The 17601-nt window shown below is 43.1% G+C and overlaps 1 protein-coding gene and 1 long non-coding RNA gene across 5 annotated transcripts in view; one reads left to right on the forward strand and one right to left on the reverse strand.

Moving 5' to 3' along the window:
* Positions 1–12394, reverse strand: part of VPS54 (VPS54, GARP complex subunit) — a 47570-nt gene extending 35176 nt beyond the window's left edge. The window contains exons 1-6 of one of the 4 annotated variants that reach the window (XM_027663053.1): positions 12333–12394; positions 11855–11945; positions 2859–3020; positions 1910–2015; positions 1774–1818; positions 233–311 (exon numbers count right to left, since the gene is read on the reverse strand). In XM_027663053.1, coding sequence (XP_027518854.1) covers positions 233–311; positions 1774–1818; positions 1910–2015; positions 2859–2994 — 366 coding nt within the window. In that variant the 5' untranslated portion in view covers positions 2995–3020; positions 11855–11945; positions 12333–12394. Of the gene's footprint in view, positions 1–232; positions 312–1198; positions 1248–1773; positions 2016–2858; positions 3021–11854; positions 11946–12053; positions 12141–12332 lie in introns of those variants that run through there. The other 3 variants (XM_027663050.1, XM_027663051.1, XM_027663054.1) reach the window with 3 other exon arrangements.
* A 104-nt stretch (positions 12395–12498) lies between these two features.
* Positions 12499–13482, forward strand: LOC113956438. Its single transcript, XR_003530854.1, has 3 exons — positions 12499–12660; positions 12828–12970; positions 13185–13482. It is a non-coding gene; the product is annotated as an uncharacterized LOC113956438 (long non-coding RNA).
* Positions 13483–17601: the final 4119 nt, after the last annotated feature.

Raw genomic sequence — 17601 nt, forward strand, 5'->3', positions numbered from 1 at the left:
TCAGCAATGTTCTTGAATAATTCTAGTCAACCACGTTTGAGTTTTCAATTACTGTTACAATGAAATCATCACCAGCTACTACTGCACATGAAGCCCTTGAGCAACTAACAGATGATCAGTACGTTATAGAATCAATAATGAATAACATTCATAACATTCATTATTGATGACATAACATACTCATACAAAAAGACATTACTTTTTAATGACTAAAGGACGGCTTTGACTGTACCATGTGTGTGTAAGAGAGTCCTGCCAAAGGTATCTTTAGGAGTACAAATATTCTTGCATCTTTCATGAACCTTCTCTCTCTGCAAAAGAGAAAATATATTAAAGAATTATTCTGAGGCTTAGAAACCATTTTTAAAAAATAAGTTTTTTCTTTCAAGTAGAACATTCAGTGAAATACAACTGCAATTATGCCAAATAATTCTGACAAGTTCACAACATTATTTTCCTCCTGTAATAAGCTCAGACAGTTTGTCCAGGTAAAAGGTACCAAAAATTTCAACCTACAGTAGATAGGTTGTTTTTTACCTGTATCTTTATATTTGAAAGAAAATGAACACAGAAGTTATTGAAGAAGTGTAATAACTTCTCTACATAAGGATATATAAACATAGATCAACTGTAATTACATAAACAAACATTTATTTGATGTCTAATCCAGAAATCACACTAACACACAATGAATGCTTTTTCATTACTAAATTAAATTGGATCAAAGTAGAAATTGCTTCCATATCTTACTAATGAGTACCTTGCTGAAACCACATATCTTGTTTCATCATGCTGAGCTTCAAATTTCATACACCACCAGAGACCACAGTGGTGAGAAATTATGTTTCTAAAGAACACCAATGTTAACTAGATTTCTGCTAGAAGCTACCTCACAGGTCAGCTCCCTGTTTTCAAAATCTTCCTTCATTTAGCAGTCACTAATGAAGTGCTAATTTTACAGGATGAAATCTTAAACATTTAAAATGCTGAATATGTGAGTTAATGGTGGCAATAGTTCAGTTATAGACAATTCACTTCCAGTCTTTAACTACAATTACATAAGTAACATTTCCTGCAGCAAATTCCGAACCAGCAAAAAAATAAGGAAGTTACAAACCAAGGAAGCAGAAAACAGCAGGAGACTTCTACATGTTCTTTCAGTGAAAAAGAAAAAAAAAAAAGAATACTACATACTTACTGATACCTGTATTATAAGAGTTTGTAGAAGTCTCCTACTGGTCCTGGTGTCCTTAGATTTAGCTTAAACCTTCCTGTTACAAAAGAAATCATCAAGATAATAGGCCTATTTATAGTTTAAGAACTTTGTGTATAAATGTTTAGATTGAAGACTCTTAAGAAAGTATCTTCAACCCTTGCAGCATGTAGTCATTTGACCCAAAGGTCTGAGAATGCTATGTTGGCACTGTAGAGCCCAACCATTAAACAATCCTCACAGAAAAAAAAAGTATTCTGAATCAGAAAGAATAAATATGAACTGTAAGCCTTGGTGCAGAGCTCAGTATTCAGAGAAAGAAACTAAAAATAAAAAAAAAAAATATATGAAATTGGCCTGGGACAATTCGGACAGCATTTTCCACATGATGGATACTGAGATTATAAAACAAGAAACGTCTAATGAAGGCCCAACAAACACTGAAAAGCAAATTAATTATCAGCTAGCTGTATGATGGACTACTAGCAGGGACATTCTAATTAGAAGAAGGATATCTTTCTGGTCCCTTGCACCACGTGCATCTACCTGGGCATTCTTACCGGAGTGATTTCCTGTTGGTATAATGCAAAATGTTCCTTGGTGATCTGTGGGAGGTAGAATGAAGGCGTGACTTCAGTGTCCACAAAGTCCACTCCCCATGTTTTTGTAAAGAAATCAGATTCCCTTTTTGCTAACCTAGGATCATTTAGTGCTGCTGGGAGATTGACTTTGGAATGATAAATAGTCCATCTTTGCTGATCCACAACTAGAGATGGGCTGTCACATAAGTTACTCGGATCGCCTGCAGCACAAAAGACAAGACAGTTTGTTAAGGTCAGAAACAAAGTTGTAGTTTTTGCTAAACTGTGGTTCTTAAGCCATGTTTTCCCAATTACATAGTGGATTAGCATTATCTATGCAAAAGACAGATGATGTTCTTCAGCAACACTTCAACTTGCACTGCTATCAGATTAGCCAACACAAGTTTCGAACACAGTATTGGTGTACTGACACTCATTAAACATATTTAGCTCAACAGCATTAGTTTCTACTGAAGAGAAAAAAATTCGAACCACAAACAGATTTCTAATACTCTGAACTTGATCAGAATGACACCTGCAATTCATTAGCATTATGTATCATAACTCTGAAGATCCCACCCCACCTACTCATTTTTATAAACTAAGCTTTAGTGCACCACAGCAGCTGGAACTGTGACCAAAACCTGGTTTTATGACAGCACTAGAGACTAATAACAGTACTACAGACAAGTCTCTTGCTTCGTAGTGCAGAAGGGCTGGGATGTTTCACAGAAGCAATGCAGCCAGACTCCAAGCACACTGGACACATCTGCTGCAGGCTCTGAAAGACTATACCCCCTCATTGCATGGAGTATGGATTACAGCTGCAATGTGGAATCATATCCCATCTCTAATGGGACCAGGTTAAAACCAGCTGCAAATAGGAAGTCTCTCCTATTGCTCCAAAGGGACACTGGGTGGTACAAAGCAGAATTACAGCACACTTGGACAAATATGACTGTGGCTCAGTGCACTACACCCACCATGACAAACGCTGACTGAACAACTGCAAACAGTTTAGTAAATTCAACTGCATTCTCACTGTCCCTGCACACCAACATTACCTGTGGGTTCCTTGGGACACACATCAGGCAGTGACTGCACAGGGCGAAAGCGTTTCGTGGCATCCATTTCTTTTTTAAAGAAAGCATCACTGCTGTTTGACTGAGGCACTGGTGAAGAACTGTGGCTTGATGCCATTGCATAAAATCACCACTTGATAAAAGCTAAATAGGAAACAATAAATATCAAGGCTTTAATAAGGCTCTGCTGACACACTGCAGCAAAACAATGACATTCCAGTATTTTTTAAACTGCAATACTTCAACTGACACATTTCAACAACAACAGGAGAAAGTTTACTTTAAACATAAAAATAAAAGGCAGAATATAACTTCATAGTCTGTTCCTCCCACACCTCTAGGTTTGGAGGATAGCTTGTTCTTGTGCACAGCACCAATAAAATGTTACATTAAAAAGAAAAAAAAAAAGTCTTTCAGGCACTTCTTGCTTTCTTGCCACAGTTACTGCAGCCATAGTGCAGACATTCACAGTAGAATTTCATCTCAAGTATCAGGAAACTTGGAACTTCAATCAGGAAAATTGATAATTCGACTTTTCATGGCAGCCTAGTAAACTACAGTTTATTTCACCACAAAAAGTATTTGCACAGACAAGACAATTAAAACATAGATCAAAAAGCTTCAGAGCAAGGAAAGTCCCACTAATTTTCAGTTCAATTTTAAGCTTCCAATTTGAAAGTAAACAGCCTCAAAAAATTTACATCAGGGCTGAACTTAATGAGTTCTTTCCATCTGTAAACAAAACTGCATTTCCATCAAAGTATCAGTCAGTAGTAAAATGCAGAACTACAAGAGGTTTGAGAGTTTATTAAAACCCTTAAACAGGGATGTTTATTAAAACACCCCCATAATGTACAGCTCAAAGAGAGCCTGTTCAAAGGGACCAATCTGGATCCTGGCCTTTAAGGAGAAATTAAATGCATCCAGCAAGATCTTAGCATTTAACTATCAACCCTTAATGGACACCTAAATTACTTACTACCCTGTGAAGGAGCACAAAAAGATAAAAGGCCTATTTTATCTTCAATCACTGAAGGAGGCACGAAGAGATGACTGTACCTCACTCACCCTGTCAGATTCTAACAGCATCACACACATTACAGCAAATCCCATTTGGAAGAGAAAAAAAAAGTTCTACGTTCTGAATGAGGTTGAAAGTGTCCTACAGAACAATTCTAAAGACCAGTTAAGATATGTAAGTACAGCTGTAACAGAGCATCCCAATGAAGAGGCCCATAGTAAAAAAACCCTACTGGTTGACATAGAGAATTGCAACAGTCAGAAACAGAGAAAAAAACCTTTCCAGCCATCTGACATAAACATCATAAAGCATCGGTCTCTCGCCACAAAAAGCCCCAAAACCTCCTTTTTCTCTACTACTTCTATTGCATGTTCATATTTTTATGTTCTTCCCTTGACATTTCCAAAGCAACTTCTTTCTTCATGAAGCTCTTCCCGGATGTTTTGGGGTGGTTTTGTGAAAAATCTAGTATGCTAAAATGACAGTGTTTTGTCATAATATTCTTAAAAAACACATCCAGTACTCTGCTGCAATGACCAAGTCTCCCAAAGGCATACAGTAAATTTATCTGCACTTGGAACTGCTTCAGAGTGCTGTATTTGCAGCTTTTCTCCTGTAAAAGGCTCTGTAATATGAGACACAGTCTGCTCTAGCCAGATGTATGAGCAACTAGGGCAATTTGTAGAAAGCACTGAAATCTTGCACTCTTGCTAGCAAGTCTTTCATTAAGCCTTGCTCCTTCCCCACAACGAAGTACTACCTAAAAGGACTGTCTAGGATGTGAATTGTCTCAACTACATAAATCTGAGTGGAGAAAATGCTAACTGTATTAGGCTAGTCAAAGATTAAAAATAAATTTAAAAGACAGTTTAAGACTGAAGTCAAGCTCAGTACCTCAGCTTTTCAAAAACAAACTATACCTACTCTTGCACAGATATTTTTGTTACTTATCACCATAAAATATTCACTGACAAATCTTACAATAGAATGAAAGGAGTACAATAAAATATCAGTGCAAGCAGTAACCTCCATATTACTGAGTGAATTTAAACAAGATATAAGGCTTCACAGGCAGAGGCCTTCTTAAGTGGCACGCAATCTGATGCTGCACTAAATTATTCATAGTTAACAGCTATTCTAGTACCCTCATAAGTCAGGACCTTATGGATAATTAACCTCAATGAACAGCCACATTTGCACAGGAATAAACCCATCCATACTGCCCCAAACCAGGCATTCCTCAAAATGCAGTCCTTAAATTAGGCAAGGAAGTGCAGCTTCAAAGAGAGAAAGAAAAATGGGCAATAATGCCTGAATAAAATTCAAACTAGAAAGGAGCATTTGCCAAGTCCATAAGTAGATAAAAATCCCACCCTACACCCAAACCCTCCTCTGTGCACTAACTTTGCCCACAGCTGGAAAAGTTTCATCATTTGTTCACCAACAGAACAGCTGTTCCTTCTGCTCCACTACAAAGCATTCTATAGACAAACAAACCTATAACCAGCCTCCTGAATCAACATTTTAAAATATGCAATAATATATAAATTTGCCGATCTAAACACACCAAAACAAATGAAACGCAACGTTAACACAGAACAGAACTGCCGCAGAATATTTTAACTCATTCAATCTCCCATGCAAGTGAAAGGCAGGTAAATGCAGTTAACTGCACAAACTGTGCAGAATGAGTTATGAAATGGTGACTTCCCATGAGTCTCTTACTCAGAAGAACCTATGGCCACAGTAAGAATATGCAACCCTGTAACTTCATGACATCAGTATTTAAATTGTACACAATTATGTGTTACATAAACTGTGTTCTCTCCAGTAATCACCATAAGTTACTCACATTTTGTCTACCAATTAAAAAAAACCCCCAACTTTAGAGGTTAGATACAAGAGTAATGATGGAACCTGGAGCCCATGATTATGGTTTTAGTTACAACATGCCTTCAAATATACTACATCTATTTTGTACACAATGTATTAATTTCCTTAGTTAAAATTAAATTACACTGTTACTGCAATGACTCAATATCGCTGAAGTTAAACCAAATGAACCATGGCAACCATGAAAATACCTCTGATGAGTCGAATTTACAGCTTTCTTACAGCCTGAACACATGAAGGGTAACCTTTCATCTTACAGCTTCCCTCTTTAAAAGCATTCTTGTTCAATAACAGGCTCAGCAGCTAGGATATGACACAGCTGTACAACTCACAGCATGGAACAAAACGGCTGCCATGACGAAAGGAATAACCACACGCCTGGATACTTGTACAGTCAGCAAACCAGAAGATCTGTGCAGTCAGTAATGTATTCATCACATGACCCTTAAGAAGTTATTTCTGTGATGACTACGGCTCTGACTCTGGAGTTTCGCACCCGAGGTTTCAGCTGTTAGAAGAGAACACAACAAACAACCAAGTGTATTACTCAGAAGCAATTGCCCAGGGCAGTTGTAACTCTGCAGCGTTGGCTTGTTTTTCCAAGACTTGGACAAAAGCTCTTTGGAAACTGTCTCTCCATATTCCGAGTGTTGTTCACATGCTTTGTGTTTATGAGGGTGAGTCTTCGCTACCGAAACATCCAGTACTGTCACAATATAAACACCTTATTGGAGAAGGTGCAAACTGAGCCTTGTCTGTTCATGGATACTAACTTCATATTTCTTTATTTTTGGGGAGATTTTAATTAGCATTATCAACCCATTTTCTATTTCCTACTTAAGATGACAGCTTTGCACAAGTTAATAATTTTTACCGGGAATTTTCACGTGTGCATACTCTGGTTTGTAAAGCTTTAATTCGTATTAACAATGCAAATTAGAATTTATTAAGCCAGCATAATCCCTGCAAGGTGCCTGAAGTCTCCATTTATGCATTAAATAAACTCATATTTCTCCTTTCTCTGCGCTCTCCCTCTCAAATGAAAATAAATCTACAGCCCACTAGTAATACTTTCAACTTAAATTGGCAGTTTTGATAAGCTAGCTGGTACTTCAAAGGACACCCAGGAACATGGAGTTTATAAGCTTCAGCTCTTCAGACACTTCTCAAACCCGCTCTCCAAACTTTACTTCGGCTTCAAAAGCAGTCATAGCAGAGAAGAGACACTAAGCACCCAAGGGAAAGACAGCGGGGTTCCAACTGACCATACAACACTGTGCAAGCTTCCCTTTAAGTATTCCACATTGTCCACTGGGTGCCCATTGGACACCAGCAGGTTCTTCTGAAGAGGTACACTCTGCATCCCAAAAATAAGGCAGGAGAAGTTTCTCTGTGAACACAAATGGAACAGGAAAGTCCCCGCTGCTTTTCACGGCTTTGGCAACAACAGGGTGAAATGAAAACATTGCAAGTACTGTTCTGGTTATCCAACACCCTTTGGAAGAGAAAACCATCAGAAGCCACACATAAATTAAGCTAAAGCGAAATATTTCACCTCTTCTAGAAGACACCATAAATACCAAAGATCCTTATTAAGAAAAAGTGTACCTGAAACATAACTGAAGGAGAAAAATGCCCAAGGGATTCCTTCCAGGGCCTCAACAGCCAATAGCAAGTTGTTATTGATCTAACGTGTTTACTCTGCCCTCAAAAGTTTAGGTTTCCCTGCCTATTATTATGCAGCTCTTTTTGCTAAATCACCATGACTTCCCTGTAACAGTCATGGTACGAGCAAAGTACACACCACCTCTGCAAGACAATGTGAACCAAACTGTGTTAACACAAGCTTTCAGGTGTTTTTTTTTCAACCACCTAATAATTCCTCAGGTTGAAATTTCCACACTTGTCCCTGGTGCCCTGAGACAGACATCCCTATTTCAGAGGAGGAGCTGAGAAGATTAGCTGGGAGCAGAAATGTTGAAGCAGTTTCAGAGAATGAGCTGTAGCTGTTCTGCTAAGCCAAGCTCTTTCTGAACAACCTACTTCCACCCTGGGCTTTCAGACTAGGAAGCAGATGACTGTCAGGGGGGTGATGAGGCCGGAGTCAGAGGACGGTTGTGACTTGTCCCCATGGCAAGGCATCTACATTTGGGGCACACTCCAACATCAAACCTCTTTACACAACCTGGAGAGGAGCCTGGGTCAGCCTGGCCTTTCTGAAAGCCTAATAAATATACATATATTTGTATTCATAAACACACGTGTATTTTAGTGCATTTTGCACATCCAAATAGTATCCCAAATCTCCTGTTCTCACACTGAGGGTGTGAACTTCTCTGCAAAGTCAGCAGGAGTGTCAACCACACAGATCAGCTCTGCTGGGATGAAAGCAACCCAACAAGGAAGCTGTGTATGAGTTATCTGCCTTTCTCATCAGCCCTGCTTAGCCACATGTGCTGTTATGATCCAGCAGATTCTGCAGTTCCTCAGACTGTGCCACTTTCCCAGCAAACTGCATAGTGGGGACTGGGGAAAAGCAAGAGCACCTGAACAGCTTAAAAGAGTAATGCCACCAACCCTCTCCTTAAATTGTCTCTTTCATAAAGGCATCTCAAAATGCTCTCTTCAAACAGGGAAACAGGGAAGAAAGAACAGTAATCTGACTCCAGAGAAAGAACTGGACAGCTGCATCCTCACTGCAAAGCACCATGGATAGACTACAAGGCCAGGATAAACCATCTGATTTTCATATTATTATATTTTGTATTTTGTTTCTTTTGCCCTCCCCAGCTGAAGACACCACAACACCAGATGAAAAAAAAAACAAACACAAAAACAAACACAAACTAAAAAAAGCTTTAGTTGAGCTTCACTTCTTTAAACCCAAGAATAAGATAATCAGAAAAAAATCACCCAAGAAGGTCCCATCACTGAATAACATCTTTTGACTTAGAATAATACATAAATGTAAAGATTTTGTCAGAAACTGGAAAGCAATTATCTCCTTATAGACAAACTATCTGGAAAAGTAATATTTCACTTTTGTTCAGGTACTGAATAAAATAATTACATGAAACATCTGTGATGTACCCAATGTACCAAATGTACTTCCTCTCATCCGGAAACCCAAGCTCCCAAAGCTGAACACTAATCTGAAATCGGAAGGCAGCTTCTCTGCTGGAGGAACAGACCTTTCTACAGCTATTTAGGTCATTATGCACCAAGTTCTTCTGTGCCAGGGGTGCTAGAATCATTCAGAAACAATCAGCAAAGCAGTTAAAATATATGGCAGAAAAGGCCTGCAGTTAGTTGCCCACACTTTCACACAAGATGGGAGTGAAATCTTTTTTTGCACTAATTTTTTTCAGGCATCAGGATTACAGTGTGTATGACCCTCTTGGAAAATGGTGAAATATGAGCATCTTCTACAGCTCCACAGAGGCCCATGCAGCTGAACAAAGACCACGGAGCCCCGGCAGGCATTCCTGCTACAAGTCCGTCACGGGCAGAGACTGCAGAGCAGTGACGTGTGGAGGAAAGGCAGAAGAATTTCACCAGCCCCAGCAAAAATCCCAACACTGAGGTCCTGACTTTACAAAAGGAGTCTGACAGAAGCTCAGGGCAATTTGCATCAACAGCAAGTTTCCCTGTGCAGCCTCTCTGCCTGCTGTCTCCAGCAGGGTTAGGCTCGTCTGAAACTAATCTTTCAAATATGTGAATTTTCGTGAGAATTTCGTCTTTCCAAAGCCTTACCCAAGTCCTGAGCCACAAGTAGCTATGAAGGAGTCAAATTAAAATACATAACACCTTTGACATTATGCATAAAGCTGAGACCAGAGAGCATCAAAAAGCAGGCCCAGCACACCCCATATCAAGTCTTACTGAGCAGTCTTGACACAGGATGCCAGTCCACTGGCACGAGGCAAGAAGTCACTCTACAGGGCAGGTCCTCAGCAAACAAGGCCATCCAAACTTCAACTTGGTGAGAAACAAGAGTGTGCCACCCATGTTTGCTGATAGTTCTCGTGGTACCTAATACCTGCCCAACACAAGGTCAAACGAGACTGATCACCTCTGCTCACATCACCTCCTTTTCATCCCTCAAATGGCTTCCACTGACACAAAGGATAAATAATTCTATAACCTAAAAACCGGTATGGTTATGCTGCATCTAGAAAGCCAAAAAACAAAAGGGAGGCCTGACACTGCTGCTTACAGCAACGGTGTAAAACTGGTGGGAACTCCCCTGGCATGTTGCAAAGTGTCAGATACGCTATTCCAACTCTAATAACCCATCTTAAACATGCTCCCACACACATCCAAAGCAGCTCCTCTCCTCTTTTTATTTTTTATTTAAGAACCAGCTTGATAGAGAAAAGGCTGGGATATTTCAGCTATTACATATGAGTATTTTGGAACATCTGATAAGTAAATAGATCTGTCATTTTTGACTACAAGGGAAATACATTAACAGTTCTTTACCTTTTGAAAAGAATACTCAGTTGTTTTTTTATTTTTTAATCTAGCACCTAGGTGAAGTGGGTGCAAAAAGTTAAAAATACGGGGAAGATAAATCTTAAATGTGCCAGTAAATATTTCTTTGGACTTAATCACACGAGGCCCCAAAAACATGTACGTAGAGTCTCCACATTCATGCTCATCCACTCGCTTTTTCTGCTCCATTCATGAAACAAGACGAAGAATAAACAAAGGGTAAAGAAAAAATAAACCAAAAGAAAACTGATCCTCCCAACTGGAAGGATAATATGATGTTTGTTGCCCTTCTCTCTTCTTAAGAGACTCACAGCTCCTTGTTTCCCCAGTCTGAAAAGGAAAAGCAGAAGTGGCTTCTACACAGAGTCGCTGCCCCAAAAGAAGAAATAATACGTACATGATTCCATTTCCCAACTTCTTCCCACCTAAACTGCCAAAGAGCAAGTCTGCAGTCTGCTTCCTCCACTCTTTCTAGTGCCTCCTGACACCTTCCAGGCAAACAATATCCTCCTTCAACCTTGGAAATGTACATACTCTTCTCCTCCCATGAGGTTTGTGCTGTCAACAAGGCAAGATTCCAACACGCACACCAGACTCCTGCCACAGAGAAAGATGGTACTGAAGACACAGGGACACTCAGGACAGACCCTGTTACTGGCAAATCAGATGGCAGAGGTAGAGATGCTCCTTGGTGTGCAACCTTCTGACCCCACTGTGAGGCTGCCTACATGATGCACAGTGACTTTTGCTTAAACAGCCAGGGATCTCCTGCCTGTTAGTCCATTTTAGGCATCGTTTTTCTAACCCACAGAAGCACTATCCTATCCCCAAAGAATTGCAAGGGAACTATAGCTTTTGCCTGCACTACAGTTTGGCCAAGACTGTAGTGTAGGCAAAGTCACACTGACTCCCAGGTAAAAATAGTAATTACTGCAGCCACCACAACAATTAATGTACTACCGTCAGGTCTTTTAGTAAGAGTGTTTTTTCACAGGGTCGCAAAGCAGATGTTATAGCACAGCTGCAAGGAAGTCCATAGGACTTGTCATTCACAACTTCATCAGACAGGGTACAGGTAACACACTGAAGACACTACCTATGCTTGAAAAATCTGAAAAAACCCACACGTGCAAGTCTGAAGTCCAATGATTATTTTGACGTACACTCAACGTCATGTAAGAGAAACCCTAAGTATTTAGAGAATATAAGAAAAGCAGAGAAGGAAAAGAGAACCAATAACATACTAAGGCCTAAACCAGACAGTCAGAGAGGGAAAGTTTTGGTTGAGCGTGCAGAAGGTTGGTATTTTACACACACATATGGGTATTTCTCTCGACAGGACATACTGTGCTTGAAAAATTACAGTAAGGGAAGGCGAAAAATTACATTTGCCCATGCACACAATTTTAGGATCATCTACAAACCCGGGAATCATCGCAATCCTAAACAGCTTATGGAACCAACAAACCCTTCAGCAGCCCAGTCTATCCCATTCCTGCTGCCATGCGCCAGCGCTACAGAGGAAACCCCAAAACACTCTCCCTAAACCAAAGCCAGGAGCCGGCCATACCTTGGGGAAAACACGCCGGGAGTATCTCCGGGAGGCCGTCGTCATATCTGTCCCCGTAGCATCGCTTGGAATGCTGCCGGGGGCTGGGGACCTGCGGGGGGGAGAGCGACCACATGAGGGAGGCCCAGCCTCCCACCGGCACCTCCAAACACACCCGGCGCCGCTCCCAGCCACCGCCCGCTCCCCGCCGGGGGGTTACCATGGAAATCCAGATCGTGGATTTGCAGGAAAAGGGCAGAGAAAAGCGGGGAGAAGCGGGCAGCCACCCCCGCCGCCCGCCCTTCCCTCACGCCGCCCGCCCCGCCACCCGGCCCAGGCCGCCGGCGCCGCTCACACAAAGGGGCGCCCCGGGGAAATTAAACTTTCCCGGCCGCTCCCCCGGGGGGAGCCCCGGCTGCGGGCGGGGGCGGGAGGCACCTGCGGCGCCGAGAGCAGGCGGGCGGGCGGGCCGTGGAGCGGGCGGGCCCCGCTGCCTCACCTGCGGCGGCGGGCGGGATGCGCGGCCTAGCGCGGCTCCTCCGCCGCGACACGTCGGTGCCCCCGCGCAGGGCGGCGCAGGAAGCGGCCCGGGCGGCGGCGGCAGCCGGAGGAGGGAGGAGAGAGCCGGGCACCGCCTCTGCCACCGCCCGGAGGAGGAGCCGCGGCCAGCGGAAGGGGCCGCGCTGGGGCTGCGGTTCCGCCCCCTCGGGAGAGGGGCCGGCTGAGGGTGGGATGAGGGGGTGAGGCGGTGCCGACGTTCGGGGGGCCCTGCGAGTGAGCCATTGCTGTGAGAGCCCCCGTCAGTGACCCCCAGCAGTGACCCACAGGTGCAGCTCTCGCCCCGACCCCCATCAGTGCCACCGCCGTCCCGGTGGTGAGATCCTCCCCCTCGGTGATCCACAGCTGCAGCGCCAGCCATCGTCCCCCGGGTGGACGATGGGTGCTGCTCCACAGCCAGTGTTATTCAGATTTATGTTTATTAATTTTTCATCAGGCCACAGGAGATTCTGAAGTACGGGGACGCTGTTAGGTCACAGTTAAGCGGCAGCAGCCTCGTGCCTGGTCGTGCCTTAGACAATGATTAAATCCTCGGCCACGGTGGCACAAGGTGGTTCTGATTAACAGCAGCGATTCTCGGTATGTTAAATGGCAGAAGCGTGTGAGCACGTGGCCATGGGCTGTGTAAATGGATGTGTGTGGAAATCCGTGGGGTCACGCCTGGGCTTGTGGCTCACTAAGTCGTGTTTGTGTCTGCCCCTGTGCTGACACCAGACAGAGTGGGCTGAGGATGTTGTTTTGCTCCTCGGTGATTATGTTGGCAGACACTTGTCGCGTACAATTTGTTTTGCAGACTCAGCAGATAACCCCAAATGAGTGTCGCAAAGATCAGGTGCTCGAGAGTCACAGGGACTCCTGGACTTCCTTGAGAGATGCGTCCGACCTGACCAGTGTTTACCCTTCAAAAGGATGAGTTTAAAGAGCAGAAAATGTGACACTACCAGACAGAAAGACCTGTTTATTATTACTATTACTTCATAACTGTGGCCTTCAGTGTCAATGGTTGTCACCACCACTGCTGCATGTGCATCCTTTATACCTTTTGTAGACAAGCTTTAGAAAATAAAGATGTACTTTCTTTTCTTCAAAATGGAATCCTTGGCTTTCCAGAGTTATTATCAGCTCAGCACAGATCAAACAGACTTTATTGGAAGCTGGAACAGCAAAAGCTGTCAAAAAAATCAACTATGTTAAATTTTAAATGCTTGTTAGGAAGCCAGTGGGAATTTCCCTCCAGCAACCTGCAAACGTCACTCACAATATTTTCATAGCATGTTTTCCACTACCTGGCAGAAATCTCTTTGTGCCTTACAGCCTCTGCTGTGCTCAGACTGCAGACACACATTTGACACACTCCTCGTGGGAAAAACATGGTGGTTTGGGGTTTTTTCTTGGTTTTTTTCCCCTTGGGGATCACATTAATTGGCATCTGTCTGTCTTCTAATCCCTAAAACCTGACACAGCAGCAATAAAGTGAGAGATCATGAGGTAAAACTGATCACTGTGTATCGATCCAGACAGCAGAAAGACTGAGTTTGCAGGATTTGGTCATGTGGATAAAGTCAAGGAAATCGAAGAGGCTGTGGGAGGGAGGGAGGTGGTGTTGGCCCTGTCCTACCTGCCATTCTGCTTTATGTCACTTACTGTTTTCCCTGAGGAGTGTCCTCAGCCATGTGGATTAGGGATAGCATTCCTGCCTCAGCATTGCTGCCAGCTGGCTGGGGCTGTCTCCATGGCTTCTGCAACCGCTCACAAGTGAGTCAGAAAGTTTGGATTTGCTCAAATCATGTTAATTGTTTGCTTTCAGTAGTCTGACTTTCTGGAATTGAACCTGGGAGTATCTACATAACCGGTTTCCATTAGGAAAGAGACAGATGGGAGGGGATCAGAAGGGAGAGGCAAAAAGAAAGGGAATCCCCAGCAGAGAAGCAGCTGTGGGTGATTATTAACTACAGACACTGGTTTTGAAGGGAAAGCCCTTCCCACAGCCTTGGTGGCAAACCAAGTTTCCCCTTTCCAGCCCTATGGGTCAGGCTGAGGCTGAAGGCAAATCCTGCAGGGTGGATACTATTTTCCATGCCTCCCTTGTATGAATCATGGACTGATCCACTTGCTGCTGCAATGTGTTTGGGTCCTGGTGAGTAAACTGAGCCAGAGCCAAGTCCAGTCATGCAGGACTGACCTCAGTGCTCAGCTGGTGAGGTTCACATCACCGATCTTGAAGCATCTTCACTGAGTCAGGGAGATACCCTACCGGGTTCATCTCAGTTGATTACTGACAGCAGCTCTAAAAAGAAATTTTGCATCAGTGGTTTAGCATGAAATGTCCTTTATGTAGAGCTAGGCTTACCCCACAGTTGACATTTGCCCAGGAAGCCCTGATCTGGCTGAAAAATGTCAGGTCTGTGTTTCTCTTGCACCAGAGAGGTACATTCAAATCCAGTGATTAACTGTGTCAGAGACACACGGGAAAGCCATACCCTGGAAGTGACCTTTTAGCCATGCACCCTCCCATGACCTTTAATATTTTCCAGTTGCAATGAAAAGAGTCTTGTTATCTGCTCACACAGGGAAAGTAACAAACTGTTTGATTTTCTACCTTGTGCTTCATTGACGTTCTCTCTGAGCTGAATGTTGTTACTGTTCTGCTGCATTTTGTATTATCAGCAAAGCCCTCTGTTCCCCTTGAGAAAAATAAACTAGTGCTGCATCATAGTTGTGGATCGGAAGAAAAGGGTGACAGCCAAGCAGTTACCTCCTGCTGCTTGCTTTTCTGACTGTCACCTTTCAGCTAAACCCCGTGGTGGCAGTGACAACACCAGTCCAGCCTGAGATATCTCCTCCCCTCTGGACTGTAGGATACTCAGTGGGTGATTTCTAGAGACTTTGAGAAGAAAGGCTGCGGTTTAAAGCATAAAAGCCTCCCCAAGGCACGTGGAATGGCTGGGCTTGTGAGCTGTCGTCTGAATGTGCTGACGGATCTCTGCGGGTAAGAGCAGCCATTGCTTTACGAGCAGGGCTGGTGAGGTGAGGGAATTGTGAGTCAGCAAACCACAGTTCACTTGATCTGCCCCTTCAAGTACAGCTTCTGTCCCTAGAGTCTGCTTTTATGGTGGCATTTCAGTTATCTTTGCTTCCTACTGATTGCCAAGGGCCACGTCAGCTTTGCAGGACAGCCGCAACTCAGCCCTGCCAGCGCTACAGTGCCCGGGTGACATAAACCAACAAACACTCCTGGGCATGTGGGACATGGTCCTACAGGGAGTCTCTAAGGGAAAAAGTACAGTCCCAAGTAGTTTTAGCCAGGAAAATATTTCTACCGCTACTTTTTCAGCTACATGAGTTAAATTGGCATTCTTGCAAAACAACAGAAACATGACGGGGTTTTTTCCTACACTCACGCAGGTTCAGGAGTCTTCTGCGGACTCTTCCTAGGAAGGAAATGGGAAACAGTGGGTTTAGTGCTGTGGAAAATAAACAGTAAAAAGAACAAAGTAGCTCAATGTTTTCCCAGATACGAGAGAGAGCAAGAGACAATAAAAAGTAAGGAAATGCTTATTACTGCTCAGTGTCAGAACCAGCAGCCAGCTGTTGTGGCAGCTGGGTTATCTCCAGGAATATCTGGGCTCCTTTCTTGGGATGCTATGGTGTTTTACAGGGTCCTTGGTTACAAGGTCCTGGTACCACTAGCTTTCAGAAACTTCCATAGAAAACCTTTGCTTGGCTTGTACTGCAAGTGAAAAAATTAGGAAGGTACTGCGATCCATAGGGAATATGAGGGAAAAGAGTGATTAAATGTAATTAGAGGGCAAGTCCCCTAGGGACCCTGAGTGTAGTGGGTAATCTTGTCTCTAAAAGAGCAGCATTAAACAATGATAGGAACAACCAAACTTCGAGGAAAAACTCTCCCTGGAGGAAGCAAGGGATATAAAAGAAATATGTAAAATAATGAACACTGCAGAGAAAGCAGATGGAGAGTTTCTGCTCTTCTTGTCGTAAGTGATGCGAAGTGATATTAAGACTGAATTTTTCATGCCAATAGCAGGGAAGATATTTCCATGCCCTGTGTAAGTGGAGCGTAGTGCTCAATGCCACGAGAAACCTTTCAAGACAGGAGCTTAGGAAGATGCAGAGTGGGATGGCAGTTTTATAGGGCAACATTTCTGGCTCTCAAAATTAACACAGGTGACAATTTTGAAGATTATTTTTATAATGTCAACCAAAGGCTAACTATTATAGCTCAGGATCAGACCTGTGTAGAGAAAACATGACTGGCCTACATCTACACTCATGGGCCACCACCTGACATGGCTCTTTCTAGGGCAGTTTCTTAATGGACTCCATGAAGACACTGTCATAACCTAAGGACAGCCCATAAAACTGGGATGCCAAGTCTCTCCTGTTGCTCCTAAGTGCTCTGGCACATATTCCTTCATGTTCCTCCTGGCTCTTAGTCATTCCTCGGCATGTTAGACATGCTGCATATGTAGCTACATTTCACGCAGTTTCTTCTTGGTTCTCTCTGTCTCCAGTAAAGAGGCTGTGTAAAATTAAAAGCTCTTTCTTCTGTATCTGGATTGAGCCCAACATAGCAGTTTATTCTGATGGACTACATTAATACCTGAGTCATCAGGGGCTCTGGCTTTTTTTATGTCAGTTTTCCAGGCTAGCTTTGTTATGTGCAGTGCTCCCTTTGAATCTGGACACTGCCACCCCAACATTACAAAAAGAGGGATTCTGGTGGGATGTTTTCAGGAAAGTGTAATGGGAAACAGTCTTGTCTGAGTAGCACCTCAGGCAAGGAAAAAGCTCTGAGGTTACTTGTGAGTTAAAATGTGCAGTTTCAAAGTGAGTGATGGTGTGGAGTGAGAACAAAAGTACAGAAAAAGCAGGTCAAGTTGGTGATGTCTAAAGAAGGCAACAAGGAAGCAGGGCTGGGATCTTACGGACTTTCAGAGATCAGAATTAGATTATAGATACCACAGGGTTCAGTACAGGTTTTATTTTAAAGATCAGAGATAAAGGCCTGGAATTATGGATGTTTTGAGACTTTGCTCTGCTCTGGGTTGCAAGATCTGTGGGTAGAGGGTACAGCCACTGACCAAGTTCTCTCACACACACACCCCACTGAGAGGAAAAACACCTTTCTGCATTTTAAAATTCTACAACTGAGAGGCTGTAGAATGATGTGGGTGCCCAGATTAAACAGA

This window comes from Corapipo altera, unplaced genomic scaffold, assembly GCF_003945725.1.
Source record: "Corapipo altera isolate COAL_440 unplaced genomic scaffold, ASM394572v1 94, whole genome shotgun sequence".
NCBI lineage: Eukaryota > Metazoa > Chordata > Aves > Passeriformes > Pipridae > Corapipo > Corapipo altera.